The sequence below is a fragment of the Agelaius phoeniceus genome, chromosome 35, assembly GCF_051311805.1.
Source record: "Agelaius phoeniceus isolate bAgePho1 chromosome 35, bAgePho1.hap1, whole genome shotgun sequence".
In the NCBI taxonomy this organism is placed as follows: domain Eukaryota; kingdom Metazoa; phylum Chordata; class Aves; order Passeriformes; family Icteridae; genus Agelaius; species Agelaius phoeniceus.
The window spans coordinates 3,324,045-3,350,298 of NC_135299.1; the positions used below are offsets into that span (position 1 = coordinate 3,324,045).

A 26,254-nucleotide genomic window follows, 5' to 3' on the forward strand; every position below is an offset into this window, starting at 1 on the left:
CAGGTATGTGACACGCACAGTGACACCTCACCATCCCGTGTTCAGGTGTGTGACACGCAGTGACATGTGATCATCCCCACGTACAGATGTGTGACATGCCTTTCTTTACATGTGATCAACTTGTGTGCAAGTGTGACACATGCAGTGACCTGTGCAGTGATCCTCTGTACAGGTGTGTGACACGTGCAATGATCCTGTGTGCAGGTGTGTGAGCTGTGCAATGATCCCGTGTGCAGGTGTGTTACTCCTGCAGAGCCCCAGAAATGCAGTCGGGCAGGCAGTGCTGGCACAGCCCTTGCACACCCAGACACAGCCGCGCACACCCACTCATACCTGTGCACACCTGGATATGCTCACACACACCTGGACATGCTGGCACACACCTGTCCACAGTGCACACACTGGGGGAAGTGACAAGGGGACTGGGAAGGACTGGGGAGATGGCGCGGGGGACTGGGAGAACTGGTAGGACTGGGAGGGATTGAGGGGTGACAAGGGGACTGGGAGGGACTAGGAAGGGCTGGGGTAGTGACAGGGAACTGGAAAGGACTGGAAGAACTGGGAGGACTGGGGAGACGGGTGATGACATGAGGACTGGGAGTGCACGGCGTGGAATTGGGAGGGACTGGGGAGGGCGTAACGACGCGGGGACTGGGAGGACTGGGAGGGGTTGGGGGAGACAGGGGGCGGGCCTGGGTGCCCCCCAGGGAGGGAGGACACAAGGAGGGAACAAACACGCCTGATACCATGTGACACATATGACACGTGTGTACGAGACACCGCGTGCCCGCGCCCCAGGCCGCGCCCTCTGCTCCAATACCCGCCCATTCCCCGTCCAGCCCCGCCCATCCCTGAGGCCACGCCTCGTTCCTGCTCAGCCCGGCCACTCCAGGCCCCTCCCCTTCCAAGCCCCTCCATCTCAACCCCGGCCCTGTTCCCAATTTAGCCCCGCCCATTTAAGCCCCGCCTATACTCCAGCTCTCACATTCCAAACGACCCCGCCCCTCCAGGCCCCGCCCCGTTTCCCATCGCCGTTCACCACCTCCCACCGAAGCCCCGCCCAGACCCCGCCCCATTCCCCGCTAGCCTTCCAGCCCCAGCTTGTTCAGGACCCGCCCCTCGCTCAGGCCCCGCCCCCGCAGCCGCACCCTCCGGGGCCGCTCGGGGCCGATCGCGACCGGGGCCGATCGCGACCGATCGCGGCGGGCCCGGGGGGCCCGGGGGGACTGGGGTCGCCATGTTCGGCTGCGTGGAGGCGGCGGGGGCGCCGCGGCGGCTGCACGACGTGACGAACCGCGGGGGCTGCGCCCTGCGCAGGGTCCCGGTGCCCGCCGGCTGCGGGGGCCCCGCCCGCAGAGGTACCGGGGGGGCCGGGGGCGAGGGGTGAGGGGGATCGGGAGCGCCCGAGGGGTGGGAGGGTTCTCGAGTGTGTGTGGGGCTGGGGGGGGCGGGGAAGCGCGGCCAGGTGTGAACTGAGCGTGCAAACGGGTGTGAGAGCGAGTGGGGGCGCGCGGTGGGTGCGTGGGGAGTGTTCGTGTCGCGAGTGGGTGCTCGGGGTGCTCGGGAGACCCTCTGGGCGTGCGAGTGCGTGTGCAAATGAGCGTGAGCGTGCGCTGGCTGTGCCCCCGCGGGGGTGACTGCGCGGGAGAGGCGGGGGCGCGGCTGCGAGTGGGTGTGGGGAGCGTGGGGGGTCGGGGCCGTGGGGAGGGGTCTCCGAGAGTGAGCCCGGCTGTGCCAGCGAGTGCCCGTGTGCGGGAGGCGGCGTGTCGGGGCGGGCGTGGGGTTGGCCCCGTGTCCGCGGGTGGGTGCGTGGGTGTGCCGGGAGCTGGGGTGCGAGCGTGTCCCAGGGTGTGAACGCTCCTGAGGGGGGGTGAGGGTGACCCGGGGGTGCCGCGGGGGTGGCGGGAGTGACGCGCGTGGGTGCCGGAGCGGCCTGGGCGTGTGCGGGAATGACGCGAGGGGGTGGCCGGGGGGCGTGCGCGCGGCGGGGGGCGAGTGAGTAAGGGGGGGACGTCCCCAAATTCCCCCCAGGAGGGACCCGGGGTGGCGGGGGGGGCACAGGGACGCGGGGACCGCACTGGGGGAGCCCCTTTGGGGGCTCGAGGGACCTGGAGCCTGTTTTTGGGGGAGGTCGCGGTGTCCCGGAGCCCTTTGGGGGTCAGAAATGGGGACCCGGTATTGGAGGGGCACAGGGACATGGACCACACAGGACACTTTTGGGGAGGTCGGGGTCCTGGACCCTGCTTTGGAGGGGCTCGGGGGCCCCGACCCTTGTTCTTTTCGGGGAGTCGCAGACCCCTTTGTGAGGGTAGAAAGAGGCACCCAGTTTTGGGGGGGCCCACGAGGGGGGTCCTGGGGGCTCCACAGGAACCCTACCGTGTACATCTGGGCACAAACGGGGTGGGAGGGGATACAATCCCCTAAAACGCCCCTAATTTCCCCCCTTCCACCTATGCCAGTGGTGCATTGCCCCCTCCTGTGTCCTCCCCCCTCCCAGTTCCTCGGCCTAACTGGTTCCAGTCGTGGCCGCGCCCGCGTCCCCCCGCGTCCCCCCCGCGCTGCCAATGTGGCACTTTAACCCCTGCGGGGCTGCCCCAAACCCGCCCGAACCCCACTTGGCGTGGGGACGGGAGGGAGGGGGCCCTTTTCAGCAGGGCGGGGGGGGCGTCACCCCCGGGTTTTGAGGAGAACCCCCGTGGCCCCCCCAAATTCCACCCTGGGCGGAGGAACTTCCCCCCGCCTCCCCCAGTTTAAGCCTGATGGGAGACTGCCCCTTGGAGCGCAGAGACCCCAGAAAACTGGGGGCCCCACAGAGTCGTGGCCCCCGCCGATGTTTTTGGGGTGCTGTTTTTTGGGGCGCTGTTTTTTGGGGCGTGGATGCTTTAATTCGGGTTCCTCCCCCTTCAAAAATCAAACTTTAAGAGAAAACACGCACGGTGTGGGTCCCCCAAATGTGCACCCCGAAATGAAACCCCCTCCCCGCCTCAACCCTCCGCGGGGAATCCCCAGTATTGATGCGGGGGGGGGGGGGGTTGGGGGTCAGAGCCAGCCCTCTCCAAACCTGGGGTGCGCCTGGGTGGGTCCCCGTGACAGGGGCCGGAGTGTGGTCCCCAATTTCGGCCTCGTTTTTTTTAGGGTGGGGTCCTCCCCCGCCCCCCCGGGTTATTTTAGGGTGCCCGTGGCACGCGCTGGGCGGGGTCCCCTCGCTCCCCCTTTCCCCCGCGGTTACAAACGCGCTGCTCGAGGCCGGAATTTCCTCAATTTCAGCAATTTTGGTTTTTTTTTAGCAAAACACACAAAACGTACCCAAAAAAAAATCTGAAACCAGCCGCCCCTCCCCCACTGCCGCCCGGGCTGCGCGTCGGGGGGCTCTTCCCTCCCCCCTGTGTCACCCCCGGCACTGCGAGGGGGGGATTTGAGGGGGCTGGGGACCCTTCTCCCGGATTTTGGGGTTTGGGGAAGCTGGGTACGTCCCCACGCCAGGTGTTGGGGATCAGAGGGGAGAGGATGAACACTGATATGTCCCACACCCATGGTGGAACCCCCGGATTTCAGCCCCCCAGCCCCGATTTTGGGGATTTGCAACTCAGGTTTTAGGGCCGTGGAGGTGACAGCGAGACCCCCAAAATCACACTGAAGCCCCCTGTGCTTCAGTTTCCTCCAGCCCCCGTTGTGGGCTGGGGCCCCTTTGGAGAGGGGTTGAGAGGGGCTGTTTAACTCCCTCCATCATTTGCCCCCGCAGCCCTGGAGCCCTCCCCTGGGCGGGTTTTGGGGGACACGGGCCCCCCCTCGCCACCGCCCCCGCCCCGCGTGCACAAGCCTTGCTTCGTGTGCAGTGACCGCAGCTCTGGCTACCACTACGGAGTGAGCTCCTGTGAGGGCTGCAAGGTGCGGGGGAGCCGGGGGTCCCGGGACCCCCCGGGCAAGGGGACCCCTGAGACAGTGGAAACTCTGGGGGGGGGCAGGGGGGGCCCCCTGAGGCTCTGGAAACCGTTGGGGGGGGGGCAGTGGGGACCCTGTGATGGGAGGGGGGGCACTGGGGACCCAGCACTTGGAGGAGGGGGCATCACTGGGGACCTGCCCCAATAAAAGGGGCTCGCCGCAGGCAGGGGGGATCCACCTGAGGAATGGTGACCCCTTGGGAGAGTGGGAATCCCCCAAGCACTGGGGAGCTGTAATGGGGACACTTGGGGACATCACAGACCCTGTGGAGCGAGTGGGACCACGCCTGGGGGATGGGGACTCCTCCCTAGGTCAGTGGGCACCCCCTGGGGAAGTGGGAGCTCCCCAAGCCCTGTGCCCCATCCTGGGATACTGGGGAGCCACCGAGGAGCCTTACTGGGATCCCTGGGGGTGTGATAGTGGTGCCCCCAGTTTGGGGGTGCCCTGACTCCCCGTTTTCCCACTGCAGGGGTTTTTCCGGAGGAGCATCCAGAAGAACATGGTGTACACGTGTCACCGGGAGCGCAACTGCCAGATCGACAAGGTCACCCGCAATCGCTGCCAGTTCTGCCGCCTCCAGAAGTGCTTCCAGGTCGGAATGTCCAAGGAAGGTGCGAGGGGGTCTGGGCTGGGGTCCCCCGAAGTTGGGGACCCTCCCAAACATTGCTGAGGGGCCCTGGTGGTGTCGCGGTGGGCCTGGGGATGTTCCTGTCCTTGGGAGGGACTTGGGGAGGATTTGGGGTGGTGGAGGGGATTGTGGGTATTTCCCCACAGTTTGTTATTGTGTTGTTATTGTGAGGCTTTCCCCCCTTGGATGTGAGGCTTTCCCGCCTTGGTCCTGCAGAGGAGTTGCCTAAAATTGAGAACCCCTCCCCCAAAGCCTTGCTGAGGGGTCCCAGGGTTCTGGGGATGCTCATGGTGGGGATGTTCCTGTCCCATGGGGGATTTTTGGGGGAGGAAACCCCACCTGAGAGGGATCTGAGGGGACACACCAATGCCCCCAACCCCCAATCCCACCCCCCCAGCCGTGCGGAACGACCGGAACAAGAGGAAGAAGGAGGTGAAGGAGGATTTGGGTGGGGATGAGCTGAGCCCCGAACTGGCTGAGCTGGTGCGGAGGGTGAGCAGAGCCCACCAGGAGACCTTCCCCTCCCTGGGCCAGCTGGGCAAGTACACCACGGTGAGCAGGGCTGAGGGTCTGCGGGGACCAAGGCGGGGGGGCCCCAACGGGGGGGCCCCAACCCTCCCCCAGCCCTTGGATCTGGGGCAGGGTCACTGCTCCCTTCTGATCCTCCCAAACATGAGCACTGGGGGCAGTTGGGACTGTGGACATGTTCAGAGGGAGTGGGGCACCAAGTTTCTGTCCTTAGGGGGTTTTGGGGGTCCCTTTGGGGGTGACCCCAATCCCAGCCCTCACACCTATAGTTGGGTCCCTGTTCCCTCCTGATCCCTCCAAACCATAAGTGCTGAGCCCTAGGGGGGGGGGGCTGGGAACAAGTTCAGTGGTAGGGGGGCACTGGGACAGCACTGGGGGTCGTGGGTGGTGTTTGGGGGTTACTTGTAGGAGGGACTCTAATGCTGGAGCTCAGAGCGGGGTCTCTGCACACCCTGACCCCTGAAAACTCAGCTGCTGAGTAAGGGGGGCAGCTGGACCTGGGGCTGGGGGTCACTGAGTGCCAGCACTTTCCAGGGAGTCCCAGCAGGTCCTGAACCCCCATAACTGAGCCTGTGTCCCTCATAAACTGAGCACTGACCACATAGTGCAGCTGGACCTGGGGCTGGGGGTTACTGAGATGGGGGTCTCAGTGGTCTCAGGGAGTCCCAATCCACCCTGAACCCCCATAACTGAGCCCATCGTCCCCAAAACCTGAGCACTGACCACTGGGTGCAACTGGACCTGGGGCTGTGGGACAAGTTCAGGGTGCTGGGGTTGGGGTCCCAGAGGTTCCAGGGGGTCCCAGGGGCTCCTGAACAGTCCCCTAACAGCTGTGGCCCCCCCGTGCCCCCAGAACTCGAGCGCTGACCACCGGGTGCAGCTGGACCTGGGGCTGTGGGACAAGTTCAGCGAATTGGCCACCAAGTGCATCATCAAAATCGTGGAGTTTGCCAAGAGGCTCCCAGGCTTCACAGGGCTCAGCATGGCCGACCAGATCACTCTGCTCAAGGCTGCCTGCCTCGACATCCTGGTGAGGCTTGGGGGGCGCTCCTCAGGGGGCTTAGGGGCTCCTTGAAGGGGCTTGGGGTGGCCCACGATGGTCCTGACCTCGCCTCCCCACAGACAGATATCCTGGAGAGGGGCTGGGAGGTCTCCTGGGAGGGCCTGGGTGGGTTTGAGGATCCCTTGGTGGGAAACTTTATGGTCCCTTAGGTGCTTTTTGTGACCTTGGGCTGTTTTGGGGTGTCCCTGACCCCGACCCCCACCCAGTGCTGTGTCTGTCCTGTGGCAGAGCCAGAACAGGACAGGACAATGCTCCAGGATGGGCAGATCATGGGTGGATTTTGGGGTCCCTGCCCTGCAGATGCTGTGGATCTGCACCTGCTTCATTCCAGAGCAGGACACAGTGATGGGATGGGCTGACCCTGAGTGGATTCTTGGTGTCCCTGGAGGTGTTTTCAGGCCCTTCTGTGGATTTTTATTGTCCCTGTGTGGATTCTATTGCCCTTGGGTGATTTCAGTGACCCTGGAGGGATTTTTGGTGTCCCTGGATGTATTGTGGTGCCCCTTGGTGATTTTGGGGTCCCTGCCCCGCAGATGCTGCGGATCTGCACCCGCTACACGCCAGAGCAGGACACGATGACGTTCTCGGACGGGCTGACGCTGACCCGGACCCAGATGCACAACGCGGGGTTCGGGCCCCTCACCGACCTCGTGTTCGCCTTTGCGGGGCAGCTGCTGCCGCTGCAGCTCGATGACACCGAGACCGGGCTGCTCAGTGCCATCTGCCTCATCTGTGGGGGTGGGGACATGGGGGACATTGCAGGACACAGGGGGGACAGGGGACTGAGTCAGGGCTGCTCATCTGTGGGGTGGGGACGTGGGGGACATTGGAGGACAGGGGACTGAGCCAGGGCTGCCCAGTGCCATCTGCCTCATCTGTCAGGGTGAGGTTTTGGGGGACATTGCAGAGATGTTGGGAGCGTATCAGGGCTATGGCAGACATGGGGACATGGGACTGAGTTGTGGCCGCTCAACTGCGGAAGTGGGGACATGAGGGGATAGTGGGGGGAGATGGGGATCTCCAGAAGATGGGCATGTGGGGACATGGGGACGCAGGGACAGGGGAAATGGGGACGATGTCTATGCAGGTGGTGTCTCTCTCTCTCCCCAGACCGGATGGAGCTGGAGCAGCCCCGGCGCGTGGAGCGGCTGCAGGAGCCACTGCTCGAGGCTCTCCGGGTCTATGCCCGGCGCCGGCGCCCGTGGCAGCCTCAGCGTTTCCCTCGGATGCTGCTCAAAATCACTGACCTGCGTGGCATCAGCACCAAGGGTGAGCAACCCCCAGATCCCCGGGGCCCCCCAAACTGCAGCAACCCTGCCAGGACCCCAGAACCCCCCAAACCCCCTTGGGATCCCCCAAAAACCCCCTAGCCACAGTGATCTTCCCAAATGCTGTTCAAAGTCACCACCAAAGAGGACAACCCACAAACCTTCCCAGGACCCCAAAACCCATCAGGACACCCCCAAACCTGCCCCTGGCACCACAGGATTTGAAGCTCTCAGGGAGGCACAGTTGAGGGTCCTGGGGGTGTTTCAAGGTTTTGGCAGTGCGGGGGGGGGGGGTGGGGGGGGTGGCGGGGTCTGAAGCTCATTTTGGGGTTGTTCAGGGTATCTGGGGAGTTCAAGGTTTTGAAGGCGTTGAAGCTTTTGCGGGGTTTTGAAAGTTGGGGACTGTTGACATTTGGGAGGGCATTGAAGTTCATTTTTGGGTGGGATTCAAAGCCTCAGGGGGAGATTCAATCTCTTGTGGGGTTTGCAGCAAGGCTTTGCAGCAATTGAAGCTTATTTTGGAGGTGTTCAAGGTCTTGGAGGGGTACAAGGTTTTGGGGGTTCAGGGTTTTGGGCGGGAGTTGACATTTGAGAGGGTGTTGAAGCTCATTTTTTGGAAGGGGGTTCCATCTCTCAGGAGGGGCCCAAGGCCTTCAGGGGTGTTGACATTTTGGCTCCCCCAGGGGCAGAACGAGCCATCACCCTGCGCACGGAGATCCCGGGGCCGATGCCCCCCCTGATCCGGGAAATGCTGGAGAACCCCGAAATCTTCACCGAAGTGGGGGGGGATGCACCACCCCCGGCCCCAGACCCTCCTGCTGCCCAGGACAGTCCCCCTGGCCCCCCCACATCCCCATAGCCCCCCCAGCTCGGGGAGGATCTCCAAAACCCATCCCCAGTGGGGTGGGACATTCAGAGCTGCCTTCCAGGGAAGCTGCCTTCCTCCTCCCTTTTGCTCCAGGGAGGGGGAGCTCCCCAAAGTGCCCCCCCGAATTTGGGGAAGGGGGCAGAGACTGACAGAGCAAAGCTATTGCCTTAAGCTGGGGGAGTCTGGGGGCACCCCCCAAACCTCAGCTTCACGCCAAAACCTCCTCAGACCCTGCTGCCACCCCCCCCTTGTACTGGGGGGGCTGTGAGGGGGGGGAGAGTTGGGGGCCCCAGCATCTCCCCACCAAATTAATGCCTGACACTCCCACGGTGCCCCCCATGGTTTATTTATTGGACACAGGGTGGATTTGCGAGGGGGGACACACCCCCCTTCTCCCCCAGGACATCCTACCCCCCAAATCTGGGGGCACATTGTTTATATTGGTGGGGGGCTGCTTGTGGGTTTTGCTTTTTGATGCTGTTGGGGTGAGGAGGGAAACCCCAAAACTGCCCTCCCCTGGTGGCCCCCCAAACACTACAGAGACCAAAGATGGGGGACACAAGGTGACCCCCACAACCTCCCCCCATTTCGGGGTGGGCTCAAGCCATAGGGTGACCCCAAAATCCTGGGGGTCCCCCCAGACCCAACTGCCCTCCCAAATCTCTGTTACCCCCAGCCTGGCTGGATTGTAGGGTCTGGCCTTACTGGCCCCCCTACAACTGCCCCCCTGAATGTGGGGGTGCAGAGCCCTCAAGGGGAGCCTGTTACACTACACAGAAGGGTACCCCCCCGGGGGCTGCACTTTCACCCCTATTTATTCCTCTGCGTTTACATCGGGCCCCCCTCAGAACAGGGCCCCCCCCGCTGCTGCACCCTGCTAATTCCCCCCTTTTTGGGGGGCCCCCCTGCCATGTTTACAGCCCACCCACCCCCTCCCGCGCTCAGGGGGGACATGGGACTTTTCTATTTTTGCAAAATAAAGTTATGGAAATTTTGGGGGGAGTAATGAATTTGGGGCGGGGGGGCTGTAAAGGTGACTTGGGGGGAGAGGGGAACCTTGGAACCCCCCCTGAGGTGAGGGGGCACCCCTGGGGTACGGGGGAGGGGGGGAGGTACCTGGGGTCCCTTCTGACTTAGAGACTCCCCCAGGGACAAAGAGGCTACTTGAGGACCCCTCCCCAATTGGGAGGACCCCCCAGAATAAGAGGGTCACCCGGGGACTACCCCTAGCTATAAAGAGGGGACACCTCTGTGCCCCTCCCCAATTTAAATCCCCCACAGTCCCAATGTAATCTCCCCTGACTTTGTTTGGCATGAGTGGGTTCTGGGGTCCCCCCTCACTCCCCAAAGGACTTAAATTTGGGGTTAAAAAAGGCAAAAACCCAAGTTTTTATTTAAATAAACCCTAACGGAGGAGGGAGGACACACAGTGGAGGGGGAAACTGGGGGGACACAGTGGAAAGGGGGGACACAAAATTTGGGGACCCTTAGAAAAATCTACAGTTTAAAAGTGACCCCCCCCGCCCCCCCTCCCCCCCCAGGGCTGCACCCCGCTTCCCCCCCATAGCAAAATAACTGTATTAAACCCTAAATCCCAACAAAACACCCCAAAAATGAAGCCAGGGGGTGTGAGGGAGCTGGGAGCCCTCGCAGGTGGGGGACCCTGGGGTTCCCCCCCGCCCCCCCCCCCCCCCACCTCTCCCACCAGAATCCCCCAACCTCCCCCAGCACCCCAACCCTGCCGGAGCCCCCGAACTGCCCCCCTGGGCCCCACAAATTTGGGGGAATGGGCTCAGCAGAGCCAAAGTCCTTCTTGAAGTGTCATTGGGGGAGGTCCCCAAAATTTGGGCCCCTCCAAAAACTCCTGCAGGCCCAGAAAGGGGGTTCAGGGCAGAAAAATGGGGGGGCGCAAACTCATCTCTCTTGCCACTTGGAGCAGTCTGTGATGGGGGGAGAGGGACCCCCCAAAATGGGGGGAAGAGCAGGGCCCACCTCGTGGTCTCTGGGGGCTGCTCCTGCCCCCCCCCCACCTTGCCCCTGATCCAGGGGTTTTCCTTTCCCTTGGAGCAGGGTTTCCCCAGAAACTGGGGTCCCCTTGCCCCCCCTTCCTTGCCCCCACCTAGGGCGCAGACCTCCCAGCATGGGGGACATAGGCAGCACCCCAAAACTATGTGGAAGTAGGGGAAGCCCCCCAAAATCTGAAGGAGTTCCAGAGGAAATGGGAAGTGCTGCTGAGTGTCCCACAGGATGCGCCGCTCAAGGGGGCCCCCAAATTCCTTTTCCTATTTTCCAAAAAAAAAAAAAAAGGGGTGTACCCCCCCAAGCTGAGGCACTCCCCAACATCTTCAGTTTTCCTCCTTTTCCCAAAGAAGAGAGGGATTGTTGCTGCTGTTCCCAGTGGGACCCTCCTACCTGTGCACAGGCATCCCGGATCCGCCGGGATTTCAGGCAGTTTGGGGGTTCCCAGTCTTTCCTAAGAGGGGGAGGGGTGGATTCAGGGGTATAACGATGGCGGGGGGGGCACTTGAAGATTCCAGGAGGATTTTTGGGATCATAATCCAAGTTTTTAGGCCGGAGGGCAGGAACGATCCAAGTTTTTTCATGCTGGCAGCACTCGTGTTCTTCCCCATCCTTAGAGGGGTGAGAAATCCAGGTGAGGCAGAGCATGGTGATGTGCGGGGGTGCAGGAAGAAACACCCCCCTCCCGCACCCCCTGAACTTCCCGGTATTTCCAGATTTTCACAGCAGGAGCTGGGAGTCGGGCGGGGTCTTGGTCTGGCAGCCTTGGCACATGCGCTTGTGTCGGAGCAGCCGGTCCGTGCGGGAGAAGCTCTGCGGGGACAAGGCGGGCTCAGGTCTGGCGGTGGCGCTGGGGATGCCCCGCCCATTCCCACGGGAATTCTCCGGGAATACCTGCATGCAGCGCTCGCACTGGTAGGGCTTCTCCCCGCTGTGCACGCGCTTGTGCCGCTCCAGGTGGTACTTCTGGATGAAGCGCATGTCGCACATATCACACTCGAACGGCTTCTCCCCTGGAATTCCGGCCGGGAATTAGTGAGGGAAGGGCCGGGGAGACTGGGACTGCTCATTAACGAGGGTTCATTAGCGGTGGAGGGAAGGGGTGGGGGGGCTGCTCATTAATGAGGGCTCATTACCGGTGTGGATGAGGATGTGCCGTTTGAGGTGGTAGCTGCTCCGGAAGGCGCCGAAACAGTGGTCGCAGATGAAGTTCTTGAGCTGGAAGGAGCCGTTTTGCTCAATCACCACCATCTGAAATGGGGGGGATTTGGGGGTTCAGAGCCGGGGGGACCCCCAGCAGCCCCCCCAAATCCCCCCCCCCGGCCGTCCTGCGCCTGCCGGAGTTTGGGAGATTGTCTTCCTCCTCCTCCTCCTCGTGCGGCGCGGCGGCAAACCTGGGATCCTCGGCGGGAGGAGCTTGGGGGTCCCTCGGCGCCGGGAACCCGCTTGCGGCGCTGCCGGGGGGGCGAGGGGGTGTCAGCGGCCCCCGAGATGGCCCCCGACCCCCCCCAGACCCCAAAATCGAGGGGGGACCCCCCGCTGGGGGAGGGGACCTGCCTTTTTCATGGATTTCTTGGGGTTGGAGGCCTCAGGAGCATCATCGTCCTTGCGGGCACGGGGCTTGTCGGGGTCCTGGCGGAGGGACTGGGGGGGACAGGAATTGGGGTGGGGGTTGGAAAGGGGGGTTTGGGGAGCAGAAGTTGGGAGGGGTTTGGAACAGGGCAGGAATTGGAGAGAGGGGATTGGGAAGAGGGGATTGTGGGTCCAGGAATTGGCAGGGAGGGGTTTGGGAAAGGGTGATTGGGGGGCAGGAATTGGGATGGGGGATGGCGAGGGGGGAAGTTGGGACGGGGGGGAAGTTGGGACGGGGGAAGAAATTGGGGGGCATTTGGGAAAGGGAGATGGAGGGACCAGGGATTTGGGACAGGAATTGGGGAGGATGGATTGGGAAGGGGGGATTCGGCAAGCAGGAATTGGGGCAGGTTGGGGGAGCAGGAATTGGGGGACGTGAATTGGGATGGGGGGATTAGGGAGGGTAAATCGGGGCAGGAAATTGGGGAGGGGGGGTTCAGGATGAGCGGGAATGGGGAGGTTGGGGGATAATGGAATTGAAGGGGAAACAATGGAATTAGAACAGGAAAATCCGAGGCAGGAAAAGACCAAATAAAAGAGGAAAAATCCAAATGAAGGAGAAAAAGTCCAACAAAAGAAAGCAAAGGGCAAGTGAAGGAAGGAAAATCAAGTAAGGGCCGGAAATAGGAAATGAAAGGATGAAAAACTCAATTAAAGCAGAAAAAGGTCAAATGAGAAGTGGGAAAATGAAACTAAAGTAGGAAAACTAAAGGAGGAAAAAGCCAAATAAAGGCAGGAAAAAGCCAAATTAGAAGTGGAAAAGGTCAAACAAAATGTAGGAAAGGATGACTAAAGGGAGAAAACCTCAAATTCGAGGAGAAAAAATTCAAATTCAAGGAGGAAGAGGCAAATTAAAGGTGGAAAATGCCAAATTTGGGGCAGAGTAGCCCAAGTTAAAGCAGGAAAAAAAATTAGTTGGAAACCCCCCAAAAAAGTCAGAAAAAAAGAAATTAAACATAAAAAAAGCAAATTAAAAGTGGAAACCCCCCAGATTAAGTGTGGCAATACCCAAATTAAAGGTGGAAAACTCCAAATTAAAGCAGGGAAGCCCCAAATTAAAGGTAGGAAAAGCCAGACTGACGGCATAAACCCCCAAATTAAGGGCAAAATCCCCCAGTCAAAGGTGGGATCCCCCATGGAAGGTGCCAGATCCCAGCCAGGGCGTCCCACTCCGTACCAGGAGGTCAGGGCTGGAGCCCCGTTCCCGGTTCCCGTCCTGTTTCCCGCCGGATTTGGGCATCATCTTCTTGCTGGCGACGGTGGGGACGAGGCAGACGCCCGAGAGCCCCTCGCAGGCCAGGAGACTCGCCTGGAACAGGGAGGGACCCCCAGGATCAGCCCCCAGCCCGGGAACACCGGGGGGCACCCTGGAGGGGGGTGGGGCAGCAGCCCCCTGCTTCTGGGCCCTGATGGAAGCTTTGGGATAATCTGGGGACACTCTGGGATGATCTCGAGGGAAGTTTGGAATAATCCTGGGGAAACTTTGGGATGATGTCAAGGGAAGTTTGAGGTAATCTGGGGAAGCTTTGGGGATGATGTCAGGGGAAATTTGGGATGATCCCAGAATAGTTCTGGGAAGACCCCCAAAGTGGGACAGAGGGGGTTGAACCCTCTTCTTTCAGCCCAATGAGGATTTAAAGTCAAATGGGAAAATTCAAGGGAATTATGCGCAACTTTGGGATAATCCTGTGGAAAAGTGGGATAAACCCATGGCAAAATGGGAAGACCCCAAAACTGTGAATGGAGGAGGATGAACCCCCTTTTTTGAGGCCTGTTGGGACCTAAGGGTTAATGGGAAATTAGGGGATAATCCCAGGGAAAAAATGGGGAATTATGGGGAAAATCTGGGGTAATTCCTGAATAATTTTAAGAGCCCCAGAGAAGGAGGGTTTAGGGGGGGGTTGAGCCCCAAATTGATTTGATGCCTGACAGGACCTAAATGCTACCGGGGAAATTTGGGAAATCCTGGAGAAAACTGGGATAATCACAAGGAAAATTCAGGATAAATGTGAGGAAGTATTGAGAGAATACCAGGGAAAACTGGGATAATCCTGGGGTAACTCTGGGAAGACCCCAGGGTGTGTTTGGGGTTGGAAAATCTTCTTCCAGCCCAGAGAGGATCTAATGGATAAGGAAATTTCAAGATAATCCTGGGGAAAATTTGGATTATCCCAGGGAAAACTGGAACAATTCAGGAATAACTCTGGAAAAACCCCAAAAGTGGGGAGGGAAAGGTGGGGTGAGGCAAAGACACTCCCAAACCATCTACTGAATGACTGACCTGCCTTTATTGGGGCCCTAAAGGCTACTGAAGAAATTTGGGAAATCCTGGGGAAAACTGGGATAATCAGGGGAAAAATTTGGGATAATACTGTGGAAGTTTGGGAAGAATCCACATGTTGAGGGGCAGCTTGAACCTCCTTTTTTGAGGCCTCACAAGCCCTCAGGGCTAAGGGGAAAATTCAGGGTATTTCTGGGGAAAATCAGGATAATCTTGAGGGGAACAGGGATAATCCTGTGATATCCCCTGAAGCAGGATGGGGGGATGGGGAGGCACCCCCCACCCTGGCGCAGGGGGAGGGAAGCTCCAGCTCTCTCCCCTCTTCTTTCCCTTTTCCCATTTTTTTGGGGCCATTGTTCCCCCAAATTCCTGGGCCTGGGGGTGTCAGGATGCAGGGGGTGGGGGCTCATTACCTGAGCCATGCTGTGGGAGCCTTTGGCCTTACTTCTTGCCCAGGTAAAGCTCGTTTGGGGTAAGAAAAGGTGGGATCAGTAAATTTTTATGGATTTTTGGGCGGGCTCCAGTACCCGCCACGGCGCCGCCATTCCTTCTTCTCCTCCTCCTCCTCCTCCTCCTCCTCCTCCTCTTCCTCCTCCTGAGGGGGCCACTGGGGCAGGAAGGGGGGGGAGACAGGGCCGGGCTCTCCCCCAATGCCGGGACCCCCCGAGCTGGGCGGGTGCTGGATCTGCAGGGACGGAGCTGAATCCAGAGGGATCCGCCTGGGGGAACAGCAGGAAAAGGGGTCAGAGGCGGGGTCGGGGGAACAGAGGGGGGGTTGGGGTGGGGTCAGGGGGGAACAGTGGGGGGGCAGTGGGGGTCAGAGAAGGGCCTGAAGAGGACCTCGGGGTGGGAGCCGGGGGGGAAACAGGGACACCCCGCGAGGAATGTGGGGGGGTGTCCCAGGACCGGATGGCACTGGGGGGGGAAATTCCTGAAACAGGGGGCGTCCCAGGGGAAGAAGGAAAATGAGGGTCCCGAGGGTGGGTGACTCTGGGGAGCGGGAGGTGGGCGTGGGGACGGTTCCGGGGATCCCGAGAGTGTCTGTAACCTGCGGGGGTTGGAGGAGTCGGGGGGTGACACAGTGGGGGATCACCAAGTCTCGGGGGGGGGGGCGTCACGCCCGGGGGTGAGCGGGGAGGGAGGGAGCACGGAGGGGGTGGGACCACCAGGGAGACCCCGGGCACAGTAGAGATACCGGGGGTGTCCCAGCGGCTGTGTCCCGGGGAGGGGTCACAACCGGGGAAAGGCCTGGGGAGGGTCACGCCGGGAGGGGCCGCACCGGAGATCGGGGCCGCCTCTCTCGTTAGGGACCTCCCCCCAATCCCTCCCCATCCCCCTCCCACCCCGAGCCCGTTCCCCTTCCCTCATCCCCCGTGGGAACGGCCCCCCGGTGCCGGTCGGAGTCCAGGCGGCCCTCAGGGTGCCGGAGAGTCTCGCAGGGGGTGTCACGAGGGGGTCGATCCGTACCTGCCGCGGCCCCTCCGCGCTCCGACCGCCCGAGCCCGGCCCCGCCGCCCCCCCGCCGCCGCCGCCACCCGGAACCGGAAGCCCCCGCCCCCGCCGCCGCTTCCGGGGCCGCAGGGCGCCGGGCGGAAGTGCGGGCTTCCGTGCGCATGCGCAGAGCGGCGGCGTGACGGCGAGTGCTGCGCCGCCATCGTGGGGGAGCTGGGGGGGGGGGGGGAGTTACCATGGCAACGGCGCGGCCTGGACTCCTCTGAGAGCCCCCGACCCTCTCCAGGGGAGGGACCTATCCGGGGAGGGTCGCACCCCCCGTCGATCCCCCCTGACTCACCGCGAGCGGGACCCACTACAGCCCCCTACATGTCCCCCCATCCGCGACAGGGACCGAACCCTCCCACCCGCCAATCCTCCGCCGGCGCCACGCCCCGCGGCCCCCACTCGCGACAAACCCTTGGGGACCCCCCACTACAACCCCGCTTTGGGCTCCCCCCCTCACTCCCACCCCTTCCCTTGGGGTGTCCCCCGTTACTCCTTTTGGGGGCTGGTCCGCCCCTTTCCTCTGCCCCCCCTTTTTGTCCCCCCAGACTCCCCCGGGGCCGGTACTGGCTCTCCCCGTGGCGTCTGGGAAATGAGGGGGATACTGGAAATGGAGCACTGGGATTTGGGGTACACTGGAAATGAAGGGCACTGGGAATGGGTGTGGGGACACAGGACATGGGGGACACCAAACACTGGTGGGGGGACACACTGGGAGTGATGGGAGGACACTGGGGACAGGTGGGCTGCACAATGGGGACAAGGGGGACAATGGGAATAAGTTTGGAGACCCTGGGAATGGGTGGGGGCCACACTGGGAATGGGTTGTGGGGACACTGGGAGTGGGAGGTCATATGGGGTCACCACTCTTCCCATAGATCCGGGGACACAGTCCTAACCCTGCCCCCTGTCCCCAGAACCCTCCGGGGCTCCTTCCCGAGTCCTGGACTTTGCTCCTTGCCCCCTGGCGACGTGACCAGAGGAAAATTCCATCCTGGGGAGGGAAGAGAGAGGAGCTGGGAAAGCCTGATCCAGAAGAGCCTGATCCCAGGAAAAGCTTCTCCTGGGAGCACTTAATTCTAGGATCCCCTGGTCCCAGGATCACCTAATCCTGATCTTGGAAAATTGCAGCTGGCAGAAGTGAGAGGAGAGGTGAGTCCAGAGAGCCTGATGCCTGCAGAAACCCATCCTGGGAACACCTAATTTTGCAATCATCCTGTTCCAGAACTACCTCATTCCAGAAGAACATCATTCTGGAATCGCCGTATCCCAGGAGAATTTCATCCTGAGAGAGCCTTATTCCAGGAGCACCTCATCCCCAGGGAAAGCTCAGCCTGGGATCACCTTATCCCAGGAGATCCTTGTCCCACAATCACCTTGTTCTGGGACCACCTTATCCCAGAAGATCCTTGTCCCGGCATCACTTTATCCCAAGATTATCTCCTTCCAGGAGAAGCTCATCCTGGGATCCCCCACTCCTGCCACCTGCTGCCAATTCCAGGGTCCCTCCCGCTGCACTTTGGGGTCTCCTTGTGTTCTCCTGCCATGGCTGAGCCCTCTGGGTCTGGGGACAGCATCTCATTGGAATGTCCTGGCCTGGACACGGCCGCTGGGGAGGAATTCCTGCAGGAAGTGTTCCAGATCCTGCTGGAGGAGGGCGTGCGGAAGAGCACAGATGTGACACAGAAGGTTGGGACACTGGGGCACTCGGGAGAGGGGGGGTCCCCAGTCCCATCCCTCCCATTCCTGTTTCCAGTACCATTCTCAATCCCAATCCCATTCCTGTCCCCACAGGTATGTGACTGGAAGGAGCTCCCTGGGAAGGGGTGGGGTTCCTGATTTGTCCCTATTGCTTGTCCTGTTCCCAGTCATTCCCTGTCCCAGTCCCAATCCTATTCTCATTCCCAGTCATTCCCAATCCTATTCCCGTCATTCCCTGTCCCAGTCCCAATCCCATTCTCATTCCCAGTCATTCCCAATCCTATTCCCAGTCATTCCCAGGCATGTGACTGGAAGCAGACTTGGAAGGGGATGAGGGTCACAATATTGCTCCTTTCCCAGTCCTATTCCCATTCTGAAAACCAGTTCCAGTCCCATTCCCAATCCTGTTCCTAATACAAGTCCTGCTTCCAGCCCTGTTCCAACAGCTAGTCCCATTCCCAGTGCCATTCTCAGTCCCATTCCCATTTCAAGTCCTGTTCCCATTCTGAGTCCCCTTCCCAATCTTATACTCTGAACAGGACTGGGAGTGGCACTGGGGCTGGGAATGAGAGTAAGTCCCAGTTGCAGTCCCATTCTCATTTCCAGTCTCGTTCCCCATCTTGTTTCCATTTCCAGTCCTATTTGCAGTCCCACTTCCAGCCCCATTCTCATTCCCATTCCCCATTCTGTTTGCAGTTCCGGTGCCAGTCCCATTCCCATTCTGTTTCCTGGTTCCAGTCCCAGTCCCATTCCCAGTCTTGTTTCCATTCCCAGTCCCATTCTCAACATCATTCCCAGCCCATTCCCCCTGCGGTTTCCAGTCCCGTTCCCAGTCCCTCCCAGTCATTCCCAGCACTTTCCCAGGTGTGTGACTGGAAGGAGCCGCAGGAGCTCCGGGACCTGCTGGATCTGGAGCTGCGGAGCGACGGGGAGGGGCGGGAGCGGCTCCTGCAGCGCTGCCGGGACGTGCTGCGCTTCAGCGTCCGCACTGGTGCGCTCCCAGTACACACCAGTGCACACCAGTACAGCCCCAGGCAGGCCCAGTGACTCCCAGTTTAGCTCTGCACAAACTCCATTTGGCGCAGCAGCTCTCACTTCAGCCCAGCAGTTCCCAGTGTGGCCCTGGTGCCTCCAGTGTCAAACACTGTGGCCCCTGCCATGTTCCCCTCCATGAACCCCCGATCTTCTGTGTCTCGCTTGACTGCCCCCGTGCGCCCCCCCATTTCCCCCCCTATCCACTCCCTGACCCTCCCCATGTGCCCCCAACTCCCCCATGTTCCATCTGTTCCTTCCCTACCCACCCATCCTTCATGTCCCCCCATCCTCCATGTCCCTCTTGTGTCCCCCCTGATTCCCCTATATCCCCCCTGCCCCCTCATTTTCCCACTTCCTCACACCCCCTCATTCTGCCCTCCATGTCCTCCTCCTGTCTCCCCAGTCTCCTTATGACCCTGCTATGACTCCGCCGAACCTCCCAGGTCCTTCCCTTATCTTCCCGTGTTCCACCCCCCACGTGCCATCCCAAACTCTCTCATGGTCCCCCCCATTTCTCCCTATCCCCTCCCATATCTCTCTCTGTTCCCCCCTCTCCCCCCCCATGTCCTCCCCTGACCACCCTCTGTCCCCAACGTGTTCCCCCAGGTCACCCCCGCTTCTTCAACCAGCTTTTCTCAGGGCTGGACCACCACGCCCTGGCTGGCCGGTTCCTCACCGAGACCCTCAACACGAGCCCGTGAGCCCCCGACACTCCCAAAGGGGGGCTGGTGGGTGGGGAGACCCCTCAAAAACCTGCTGTGACCCTCCCCTCCCCCAGATCCACCTGCAAGGAGCTCCTGGTGCTGATGGAGTGGGGGGAGGATTTTGGGGTGCTCAGGTTTGGAGGGAGGGTTTTGGGGGGATTGAGGAGCCCAAATGAGAAAGTACCTGCCAAAACCCTTTGCTGACTCCCCTGATCTGGCCCCCAGTGTTGGTGCTGATGGAGGGGGGGTTTTGGGGGGAGGGTTTTGGGGTGCTGAGGCTCTGGGGAAAGTTGTTTGGGGTTCTGAGGTTTCAGGGGGAGGGGAACCCCCCAACTCCTGCTGGGCCCTTCCAGGTACACATACGAAGTGGCCCCAGTGCTGGTGCTCATGGAAGAGCAGGTCCTGGCCAAGCTCCGGGAGCTTGTGGGGTGGAGCAGCGGCGACGGGATCTTCGCTCCCGGTATCCCAGACCCTTCCTGAGGGGTATCCCTGTCCCCCCTCTGCCCCTGGCAGCCTGTCCATGGTGCCCTGGGGGTGAAACAGAGGTCCCTGTCCTGGGCAGGGGGCTCTATGTCCAACATGTTGGCCATGAATGTGGCGCGATTCCGGCGTTTCCCGGAGAGCCGGAGCAGAGGGAACTGGGACCTGCCTCGCCTGGGCCTGTTTGCATCCCAGGAGGTGGGAGTGGGGGCTCGAGGTTACCCCAAAACCTAATCCTCAGAGTAATCCCAATTCTAATCCATGGGGTCATTCCAAACCTTATTCCTGGGGTCACCCCAAAACCTGATCCCTGAGGTCATCCCAAAACCTGATTCCTGGACTCATCCCAAATGTGGCCCCCTGAGGTCACACCGAACCTGATCCTCTGGGTGACTCCAAATCTGATCCCTGGGATCCCCACAAAACATGATCCAGGGGGTCACCTGGAGTCATCCCAAAACCTGATCCTGCTGTTGCCCCAAAGCTGATCCTTGGAGGTTGCCCTAAACCTGATCCATGGGGTCACCCCAAAACCTGCTCACAGGTTACCCCAAAACCTGGCCTGTGGGGTCACCCCAAGTCTGATCCCTGAGATTACCCAAAATCTGGGGTTACCCCAAGTCTGGTCCCTGAGGTGACCCCAGATCTGGTTCCTGGGGTCCCCCCAATCCCAGTCCTGTTTTCCTGCCCAGAGCCATTACTCCATCCTAAAAGGAGCTGCTCTCCTGGGAATTGGCACGGACAATGTTCACCTGGTGCGGACAGATGAGAGGTGAGTGCTGGGAGGTCCCGAGGGACCCCAGGTCAGGGGATTCCTGCATGTATCCATCCCTATCCCTTCCTTTCAGGGGGAAGATGATCCCGGAAGAGCTGGAGAAGGAGATCCAGAGGGTGAAAGCTGAGGTCAGGAGAGGCTGCACACCTCAAAGCCCCTCAAACTCCCCAATGCCTCCACAGTATCCCCAACGGCCTTCCCAGGGTTCCCAAAGCTCCCTCAAAGTCCGTGTGTCCCCCTCTAAGTCCCCAAAGCCTCTCCAATGTTCTCAAAGCCTTTCCCATGTCCACAAACCACCCTCCATGTCCCTCAATGTCTCCTCAAATCTCCCCAATGTCCCCCCAAATAACCTGAATATCCTCCAATGCCCCCCCACTGTCTCTTCAACTCTTCAATGCACCAAAGTCCCCTGTCCTCCCCAGACCTCCTGTCCCCCCTTAAAGTCAGTCCCCTGTCTGCCCCAAAGTCCTCTGTAGCCCATTTCCTGCACCCCCAATGTCTCCCTGTATCCTCCAGCCCCCCCCCAGCCTTCCTCCTCAGCCCCCTCAAAGTCCCCACAAATGCCCACCCAGGGCTCAGAGCCCCTTCTTTTTCTGTGCCACCATCCTGGCCACCTTTGACTCCCTATGCTCCCCTGCCCTCTACCCCCTTCCATGCCCCCTGCACCCTCCAATACCCCCAGACCCCTCCCTAATCCTCCCCCCAGGGCTCGGAGCCCCTCTTTGTGTGTGCCACGAGTGGCACCACTGTCCTAGGTGCCTTCGACCCGCTGGACGCCATCGCCGACGTCTGTGCCCGCCACGGGCTATGGCTGCATGTGGACGTGAGTTCAGGGGTGCTTGGCTGGCGGGGGGCTCGGGGGTCCCCCTGTGGGTGCTGATCCCCCTTTTCCTGCAGGCAGCATGGGGGGGCAGCGCCCTCCTGTCCCCCCGACTCCGTCACCTCCTTGCCGGCATCCACAGGTGTGTCCCTCCCCCTACCCCTGCAAAAGACTCCCACGCACCCTCTGAGCTTTTGGGGATACCCTTTTTCCCCACAGGGCCCCCCCAAACTCTGCTGTTTCCCCCCACCAGAGCTGACTCAGTGACCTGGAACCCCCACAAGCTGTTGATGGTGGGGTTGCAGTGCTCGGCATTCCTGCTCCATGACAGCTCCGTAGGTGCCCCCCATCCTGAATTCATGCTCCTAGGATGCCTTCTGGGCCCCCTCATTAATTTTGGTGCCCCCTGCTCCTCCCAGGGGCTCCTGCAGCGCTGCCATGGCGTGGGGGCCTCTTACCTGTTCCAGCGGGACAAGTTCTACGACGTGTCCCTGGACACAGGGGACAAGAGCCCCCAGTGCGGCCGCCGTGCCGACAGCCTCAAGCTCTGGATCCTCTGGAAAGCCGTGGGGACCCGGGGGCTGGCACAGCGTGTGGAGCGGGCGTTCAGTGCCACTCGGTGAGCCCCAGGATCAGGGGGACCCTCCACCCTCCCAAACTTGGCTTCACCCCTTTGCTCTCCCCAGGTACCTGTTGGAGCAGGTGAAGAGGAGGGAGGGATTCCAGCTGGTGATGGAGGTAAGGGTGATGGTGGAATGTAGGATGGGGGATATGGACACCTAAGAGTCCTGGAGGTTGGAATGCCACAGGTTTAAATTATCCTGGAGCTTTAACTCCCTGGGGGTTAATCCCAAAGGTTTGAATCCCCAAAGTTTAAATTCCAGAGTTTTCAATCCCAGAGGCTGAAATCTCAGAGGTTTGAATACACATGGCTGAATTCCTGGCATTCCGAATCCCAATCAGATTCTGAGAATTGGGTGAATGGCCATGATCTCCTTCTTCTTCCTCTTCCTGCAGCCAGAATTTATCAACCTCTGCTTCTGGTTCATCCCACCCAGCCTGCGGGGCCAGGAGAATTCCCCGGAATTCTGGGACAAACTGGGAAAGGTGAGCCCAGAATTCCAAATTCCCCCACCACCAACAGCCTTCCAAATCCCCAAAAATCACCCAAAAAGAAAAACAAAATCCTCCTGAAATGGTGTTTCCCCCTAGGTGGCCCCAGCCATCAAGGAAAAGATGATCCGGAGGGGCTCCATGATGGTGGGATACCAACCCCAAGGATCCCACGTCAACTTCTTCCGGCAAATTATCACCAATCCTGCTGTCACCCGCCAGGACCTGGACTTCTTCCTGGATGAGATACAGGAATTGGGATGGGATCTGTGAGCACTCCCCAAAACCCCTGTGAAAGACCCCAAAACCTTCCCCCCATCCCTGAGGAACAGAGCCTTGATTTCCTCCCCACATCCCAAATTGGAAATGACCCCAAAATTCCACACTTTTGGAATAAAACAGCATTTAATGGTCCTGATCTGATAATAATTTGATATAACCCCACCCTCAAAATAGGGTTTGGGGTGTAGGGGGTCCCTTAATTCCCCTGGAAGCTCCAGAGGAGGTTGTGGATTCTGGGAACAGCATGTAGTGAGTGGCCTTGTGACTCTCCTGACATTCCCATGACTTCTTGAAGCTCCAGAGGCTGGAACTTGTAGGGAAGAGGATCTGTTAGTACCCAAAAAAACTCTTGTGAGAGTACTGCAAAACCTGCTGCGTCCATCCCTGAGGAGGTGGAGCAGAGCCTGGACTTCCTTCTGGGATCTTTAAATCAGGAGTAAAGATGGATGTTCTCCGCACTTGATCCTAAAACTCAGCACTCATGGAATAAAAGAGCATTTAATGGTCCCAATTTTAAATTAATTTGATATCACACTCCCCTCGCCCAGAAATGGAGTTTGGGGGTCCCTCAATTCCCCTGGAGGCTCCGGAGGAAGTTGAGGATCTCGAGATCAAGACGATCGGCTTGCTCAAGGCAGGCTAGGAGCTGGGACGCCGTGGCTTCGTGTCGCTGCCGCCGCTGCCAATCCCGCAGCATCTCAAAACTCCGCAGGATGGAATTGTTCGGATTTTCCTCCTGGATCTGCTCCAGCCGGCTCCGCTCCAGCCCTAGATACAGAATTCCCACCTCCTGCCACTCTCTTCCCAATTTTCGGGCGACTGTCATCAAATCCTTCTCTGTCAAGCGTCGGGAATTCACGGGTGGAGCTGGAATCCCTCCAGGATGCTGTCCTGAAGTGGGGTCCCCGGTCACGTTGGGGGTGTCCCCATTAGGTTCCCTGGGGGTTTCCTCCAGGATTTGCTCTTCCAGGGGCAGCTGGAAGCGCTGGATGAGGTCGAGGCGGCCGATCTGCCGCAGGATCCTAGCGGTCACATGCAGGAAATTCCCCGGGAAGCGCTCGAGGAGGATCTGGCACAACTCTGAGCGCGATGCCTGGAGCACAAGCCCGGCAGGAATTTCGCTTCCCAGTAGGTACTTCAGGTCCTGGAACTGCTTTTCCGAGAGCGCCTGGTGCACATCCAGCAGTGCTGCCCGCTCGTCTCTCGCCATCGGGGCAGAAAATCCCGCAGGGAAATGGGGTCACTGCTGGGACACAAGGGCTGGGCTAGAGGAATCACCATGCAGCCCAAAAAGTGGGGGATAAAGGGGGTGACCCCTGGGCCCAAAAAATTCGGGGTGTGAGTGGAGAGGGGTCACCCTGTGCTCCATAAATTGGGGATAGATGGGTCACCACCCACCCCGAGGGCTTTCCTGGTGCCCCCGGGGCTGAACCCTCCCAGCGTCCCCCTAGAGCACCCCACCCTGCCTTGGGCCTGAGACCGCCGAGCCTCCCCCCAGTGGCCCCCCAACCCTGGGGCTGGGTCCCCACTGTGCCTCCCCATCCTTCCTTGGGCCTGGGACGCCCAATGTCACCCCAGTGCCCCCACTCTGTCCTGGCTCCCCCCGATGTCCCTCCCGATGTCCCCGCCATGTGCCTAGTGCCCTTCCTTCCGGGTCCCCACGATCTCGCGGCGCCCTCGGTACTTCCCTAACCCGGATTCCCACCGTTCTCTCCCTCAAGCCCATCGTTCTCCCGCCGCCGCCGCCCCGCTCTCACCGCGCTCCGTTCCCGCCAGGGCAGTTCCGCATCTGCGGAGTGGAGGCGCGGCTTCCTCTCCCGCCACAGCGGAGCGGGGCCGCTTTGAATGGACGGGGCGCGTCCTGCGTGGGGCCGTCCGGAGCGGAGTCCGGAGCGGAGTCCGGAGCGGAGTCCGGAGCGGAGTCCGGAGCGGAGTCCGGAGCGGAGTCCGGAGCGGAGTCCGGAGCGGAGTCCGGAGCGGAGTCCGGAGCGTCGTTTGGGGGCTCAGGGGCGGTTCGGGGGTGCGGGTAGTGAGTTTTGGGCCCAATGTCCAGCCCCGAGTGCGGCCGCGCGGGAGCCCTTCCCTTCGCCCGGCCTCGTCCGGTGCCCCTGAGCCCCCGTGCTCCCCAACAGCGGTGAGTGGCCACCGGGGACACCCCACCCCCCAAACGGAGAGTGAGCAATTCCCCTCGCCCCCGCCGTGTCCTTTCTTTTTTCCGCTTCCCCTTGCGAGAGCTCCGCCGCGATTGCTGAGTTGCGGGAGGAGGGGCGAGAGGGAGCGACCCCCCCCCCCCCCCCCCCCCCAGATACAGGGGTTCCTCCGTGGGGGAATGGGAGGGGCTGTGGGGTGGGACGAGGGCAGTGCCATCATGTCACTCTGTGTGACCCCAGCGTCAGGAGGAGCACGGAAGGGCTTCGGGCAGGCCGAACCCTCCCTTGGGGGAGGCAGCGGCCCCCCCGTGGGGTGTCCTCGGGTCACCCCAGTTCTCTCCCTGCCCCCTCTCTTCCCCCCATGTCCTTCCGTCCAGGGGACAGCGGCAATGGACGCTGGGGGGGGGGGTCGGCCCCCCGGGATCCCCCCGGCCCCACGGATCCCCGGGAAACCCCACTGCTCGAGGGCCCCCCCACAGGTGAGACCTCTCCACCTCCTGCCAAAGAGGCCTCTGGCCACGGCAAGAGGTTCTGAGGGGGAATCGTGGAGGGGGGGGTGGATGCTTTTTCTGGGGTCCCTTAACGACCTGCAATGGGGGAGACCCTGCCCTTGTGGTACAGGGAGACCTCAAACCTCAGGGAGGGTCCCAGGGGGTCCCAGGGATGGGGGGGCTTGTGGTCCCACGGTGTGGAGGGACCCCGATCCCAGAGTATGGAGGTGACCCCATCCCAGAGTAAGGGAATCTTAGGAATGTTGGGGTAGCCCATTCCTATGGCACAGGGGTACCTCAATTCCAGGGTAAGGGGGGACAGAGATGTGAGAGTATCCTGCACCCTTCGTGTGGGGGTAGCCCAGTTCCAAGGTATTCCCCTTTTCCATGCCCCAGGATACAGGGGTGTCACATTCCTGTGGCCTAAGGGTACACCAGTTCCAGGGTCTGGGGGTGCTCCAGGGATGCGGGGATGTCCCAGTCCCATGGAATGGGGTACCCTGATCCTGGAGTATGGGGGTTCCCCAATCCCAGGATATGGGAATCTCAGGAATGTGGGGTTGTCCTGTGCCCATGGTGTAGGATGCCCTGTTCCCAGGGTATGGGGCTGTCCCAATTCCAGGGTAAGATGGTGCCCTGATCCAACAGCCCAGGGGTGCCACAGTCCTGGGGTGCAGCGATGTCTTGTTCCCATGGAATGGGGGTGTCCCAGGGTTGGGGTACAGGGATGTCCCATTCACATGGAATGGGGTACCCCAGTCCCAGGGCATGAGGATGCCCTGATCCTAGGACATGGCAGCACCACAATCCCAGAGTTAAAGGTCAATATCACCTGATTTGGGGGTGCAGGGTTCTAATCTCATGGCATGGGAATGCCCCAATATTGGGATGCAGGGATATCCCAGTCCTGTGGGATGGGGGTGCCCTGATTTTGGGGTGTGAGAATGTCCCAGTCTCACGTATCAGGATGTCCCAGT

General features: G+C 60.7%; 4 protein-coding genes across 18 annotated transcripts; 2 read left to right on the top strand and 2 right to left on the bottom strand.

Moving 5' to 3' along the window:
* Nucleotides 1–671: 671 nt before the first annotated feature.
* On the top strand, nucleotides 672–9,291 carry RARG (retinoic acid receptor gamma). Of its 3 annotated transcripts, XM_077192734.1 has the most exons (8): nucleotides 677–1,358; nucleotides 3,743–3,888; nucleotides 4,412–4,553; nucleotides 4,968–5,122; nucleotides 5,952–6,128; nucleotides 6,695–6,899; nucleotides 7,272–7,430; nucleotides 8,113–9,291. In XM_077192734.1, the coding sequence occupies exons 1-8, from the start codon at nucleotides 1,238–1,240 to the stop codon at nucleotides 8,286–8,288; spliced, it is 1,281 nt and encodes a 426-aa protein (XP_077048849.1). In that variant the 5' UTR covers nucleotides 677–1,237; the 3' UTR covers nucleotides 8,289–9,291. The 3 variants fall into 3 exon arrangements, with proteins under 3 accessions (XP_077048850.1, XP_077048849.1, XP_077048851.1); XM_077192735.1 differs by lacking the exon at nucleotides 3,743–3,888 and having other exon boundaries at nucleotides 672–1,358; nucleotides 4,412–4,534; XM_077192736.1 differs by lacking the exon at nucleotides 3,743–3,888 and having other exon boundaries at nucleotides 1,263–1,358.
* Nucleotides 9,292–10,821: 1,530 nt separating this feature from the next.
* Nucleotides 10,822–14,887, bottom strand: ZNF740 (zinc finger protein 740). Of its 4 annotated transcripts, none has more exons than XM_077192742.1 (7): nucleotides 14,757–14,887; nucleotides 13,126–13,257; nucleotides 11,874–11,960; nucleotides 11,711–11,770; nucleotides 11,453–11,567; nucleotides 11,211–11,329; nucleotides 10,822–11,129 (listed from the first exon to the last, which is right to left on the bottom strand). In XM_077192742.1, the coding sequence occupies exons 1-7, from the start codon at nucleotides 14,772–14,774 to the stop codon at nucleotides 11,037–11,039; spliced, it is 624 nt and encodes a 207-aa protein (XP_077048857.1). In that variant the 5' UTR covers nucleotides 14,775–14,887; the 3' UTR covers nucleotides 10,822–11,036. The 4 variants fall into 4 exon arrangements, with proteins under 4 accessions (XP_077048857.1, XP_054505112.1, XP_077048858.1 ...); XM_054649137.2 differs by having other exon boundaries at nucleotides 14,643–14,783; XM_077192743.1 differs by lacking the exon at nucleotides 11,711–11,770.
* CSAD (cysteine sulfinic acid decarboxylase) lies at nucleotides 14,852–22,768 on the top strand. 7 transcript variants are annotated; one of them, XM_077192728.1, is made up of 16 exons: nucleotides 14,852–14,971; nucleotides 16,644–16,878; nucleotides 16,952–17,415; nucleotides 18,292–18,418; nucleotides 19,069–19,159; nucleotides 19,520–19,626; nucleotides 19,729–19,844; nucleotides 20,339–20,418; nucleotides 20,495–20,549; nucleotides 21,128–21,244; nucleotides 21,319–21,383; nucleotides 21,495–21,576; nucleotides 21,661–21,860; nucleotides 21,928–21,979; nucleotides 22,259–22,348; nucleotides 22,454–22,768. In XM_077192728.1, the coding sequence occupies exons 3-16, from the start codon at nucleotides 17,272–17,274 to the stop codon at nucleotides 22,625–22,627; spliced, it is 1,500 nt and encodes a 499-aa protein (XP_077048843.1). In that variant the 5' UTR covers nucleotides 14,852–14,971; nucleotides 16,644–16,878; nucleotides 16,952–17,271; the 3' UTR covers nucleotides 22,628–22,768. The 7 variants fall into 7 exon arrangements, with proteins under 7 accessions (XP_077048843.1, XP_077048841.1, XP_077048842.1 ...); XM_077192726.1 differs by lacking the exon at nucleotides 14,852–14,971 and adding an exon at nucleotides 15,788–15,865; XM_077192727.1 differs by lacking the exon at nucleotides 14,852–14,971 and adding an exon at nucleotides 15,883–16,356.
* Nucleotides 22,769–23,204: 436 nt separating this feature from the next.
* LOC143696452 (uncharacterized) lies at nucleotides 23,205–24,813 on the bottom strand. 4 transcript variants are annotated; one of them, XM_077192738.1, is made up of 2 exons: nucleotides 24,394–24,813; nucleotides 23,205–23,882 (listed from the first exon to the last, which is right to left on the bottom strand). In XM_077192738.1, exon 2 carries the CDS (start codon nucleotides 23,844–23,846, stop codon nucleotides 23,205–23,207), a length of 642 nt encoding a protein of 213 aa, XP_077048853.1. In that variant the 5' UTR covers nucleotides 23,847–23,882; nucleotides 24,394–24,813. The 4 variants fall into 4 exon arrangements, with proteins under 4 accessions (XP_077048853.1, XP_077048854.1, XP_077048852.1 ...); XM_077192739.1 differs by having other exon boundaries at nucleotides 23,205–23,901; XM_077192737.1 differs by having other exon boundaries at nucleotides 23,205–23,879; nucleotides 24,394–24,811.
* Between the last annotated feature and the right edge of the window lie 1,441 nt (nucleotides 24,814–26,254).

Bases quoted from the DNA above. Each gene is read 5' to 3' on its own strand.
- RARG (XM_077192734.1), top strand. From the start codon at position 1,238: ATGTTCGGCTGCGTGGAGGCGGCGGGGGCGCCGCGGCGGCTGCACGAC. The intron at 1,359-3,742 runs GTACCGGGGGGG...TTGCCCCCGCAG, and splicing joins CGGGGGCCCCGCCCGCAGAG to CCCTGGAGCCCTCCCCTGGG. The intron at 7,431-8,112 runs GTGAGCAACCCC...TGGCTCCCCCAG, and splicing joins GCGTGGCATCAGCACCAAGG to GGGCAGAACGAGCCATCACC.
- ZNF740 (XM_077192742.1), bottom strand. The intron at 11,771-11,873 runs GCAGGTCCCCTC...CCCCCCCGGCAG, and splicing joins CCAAGAAATCCATGAAAAAG to CGCCGCAAGCGGGTTCCCGG. The intron at 11,568-11,710 runs GTTTGCCGCCGC...CCCCCATTTCAG, and splicing joins CCTCCCGCCGAGGATCCCAG to ATGGTGGTGATTGAGCAAAA.
- CSAD (XM_077192728.1), top strand. From the start codon at position 17,272: ATGGCTGAGCCCTCTGGGTCTGGGGACAGCATCTCATTGGAATGTCCT. The intron at 21,384-21,494 runs GTGTGTCCCTCC...TCCCCCCACCAG, and splicing joins CTCCTTGCCGGCATCCACAG to AGCTGACTCAGTGACCTGGA. The intron at 22,349-22,453 runs GTGAGCCCAGAA...GTTTCCCCCTAG, and splicing joins TCTGGGACAAACTGGGAAAG to GTGGCCCCAGCCATCAAGGA.
- LOC143696452 (XM_077192738.1), bottom strand. From the start codon at position 23,846: ATGGCGAGAGACGAGCGGGCAGCACTGCTGGATGTGCACCAGGCGCTC.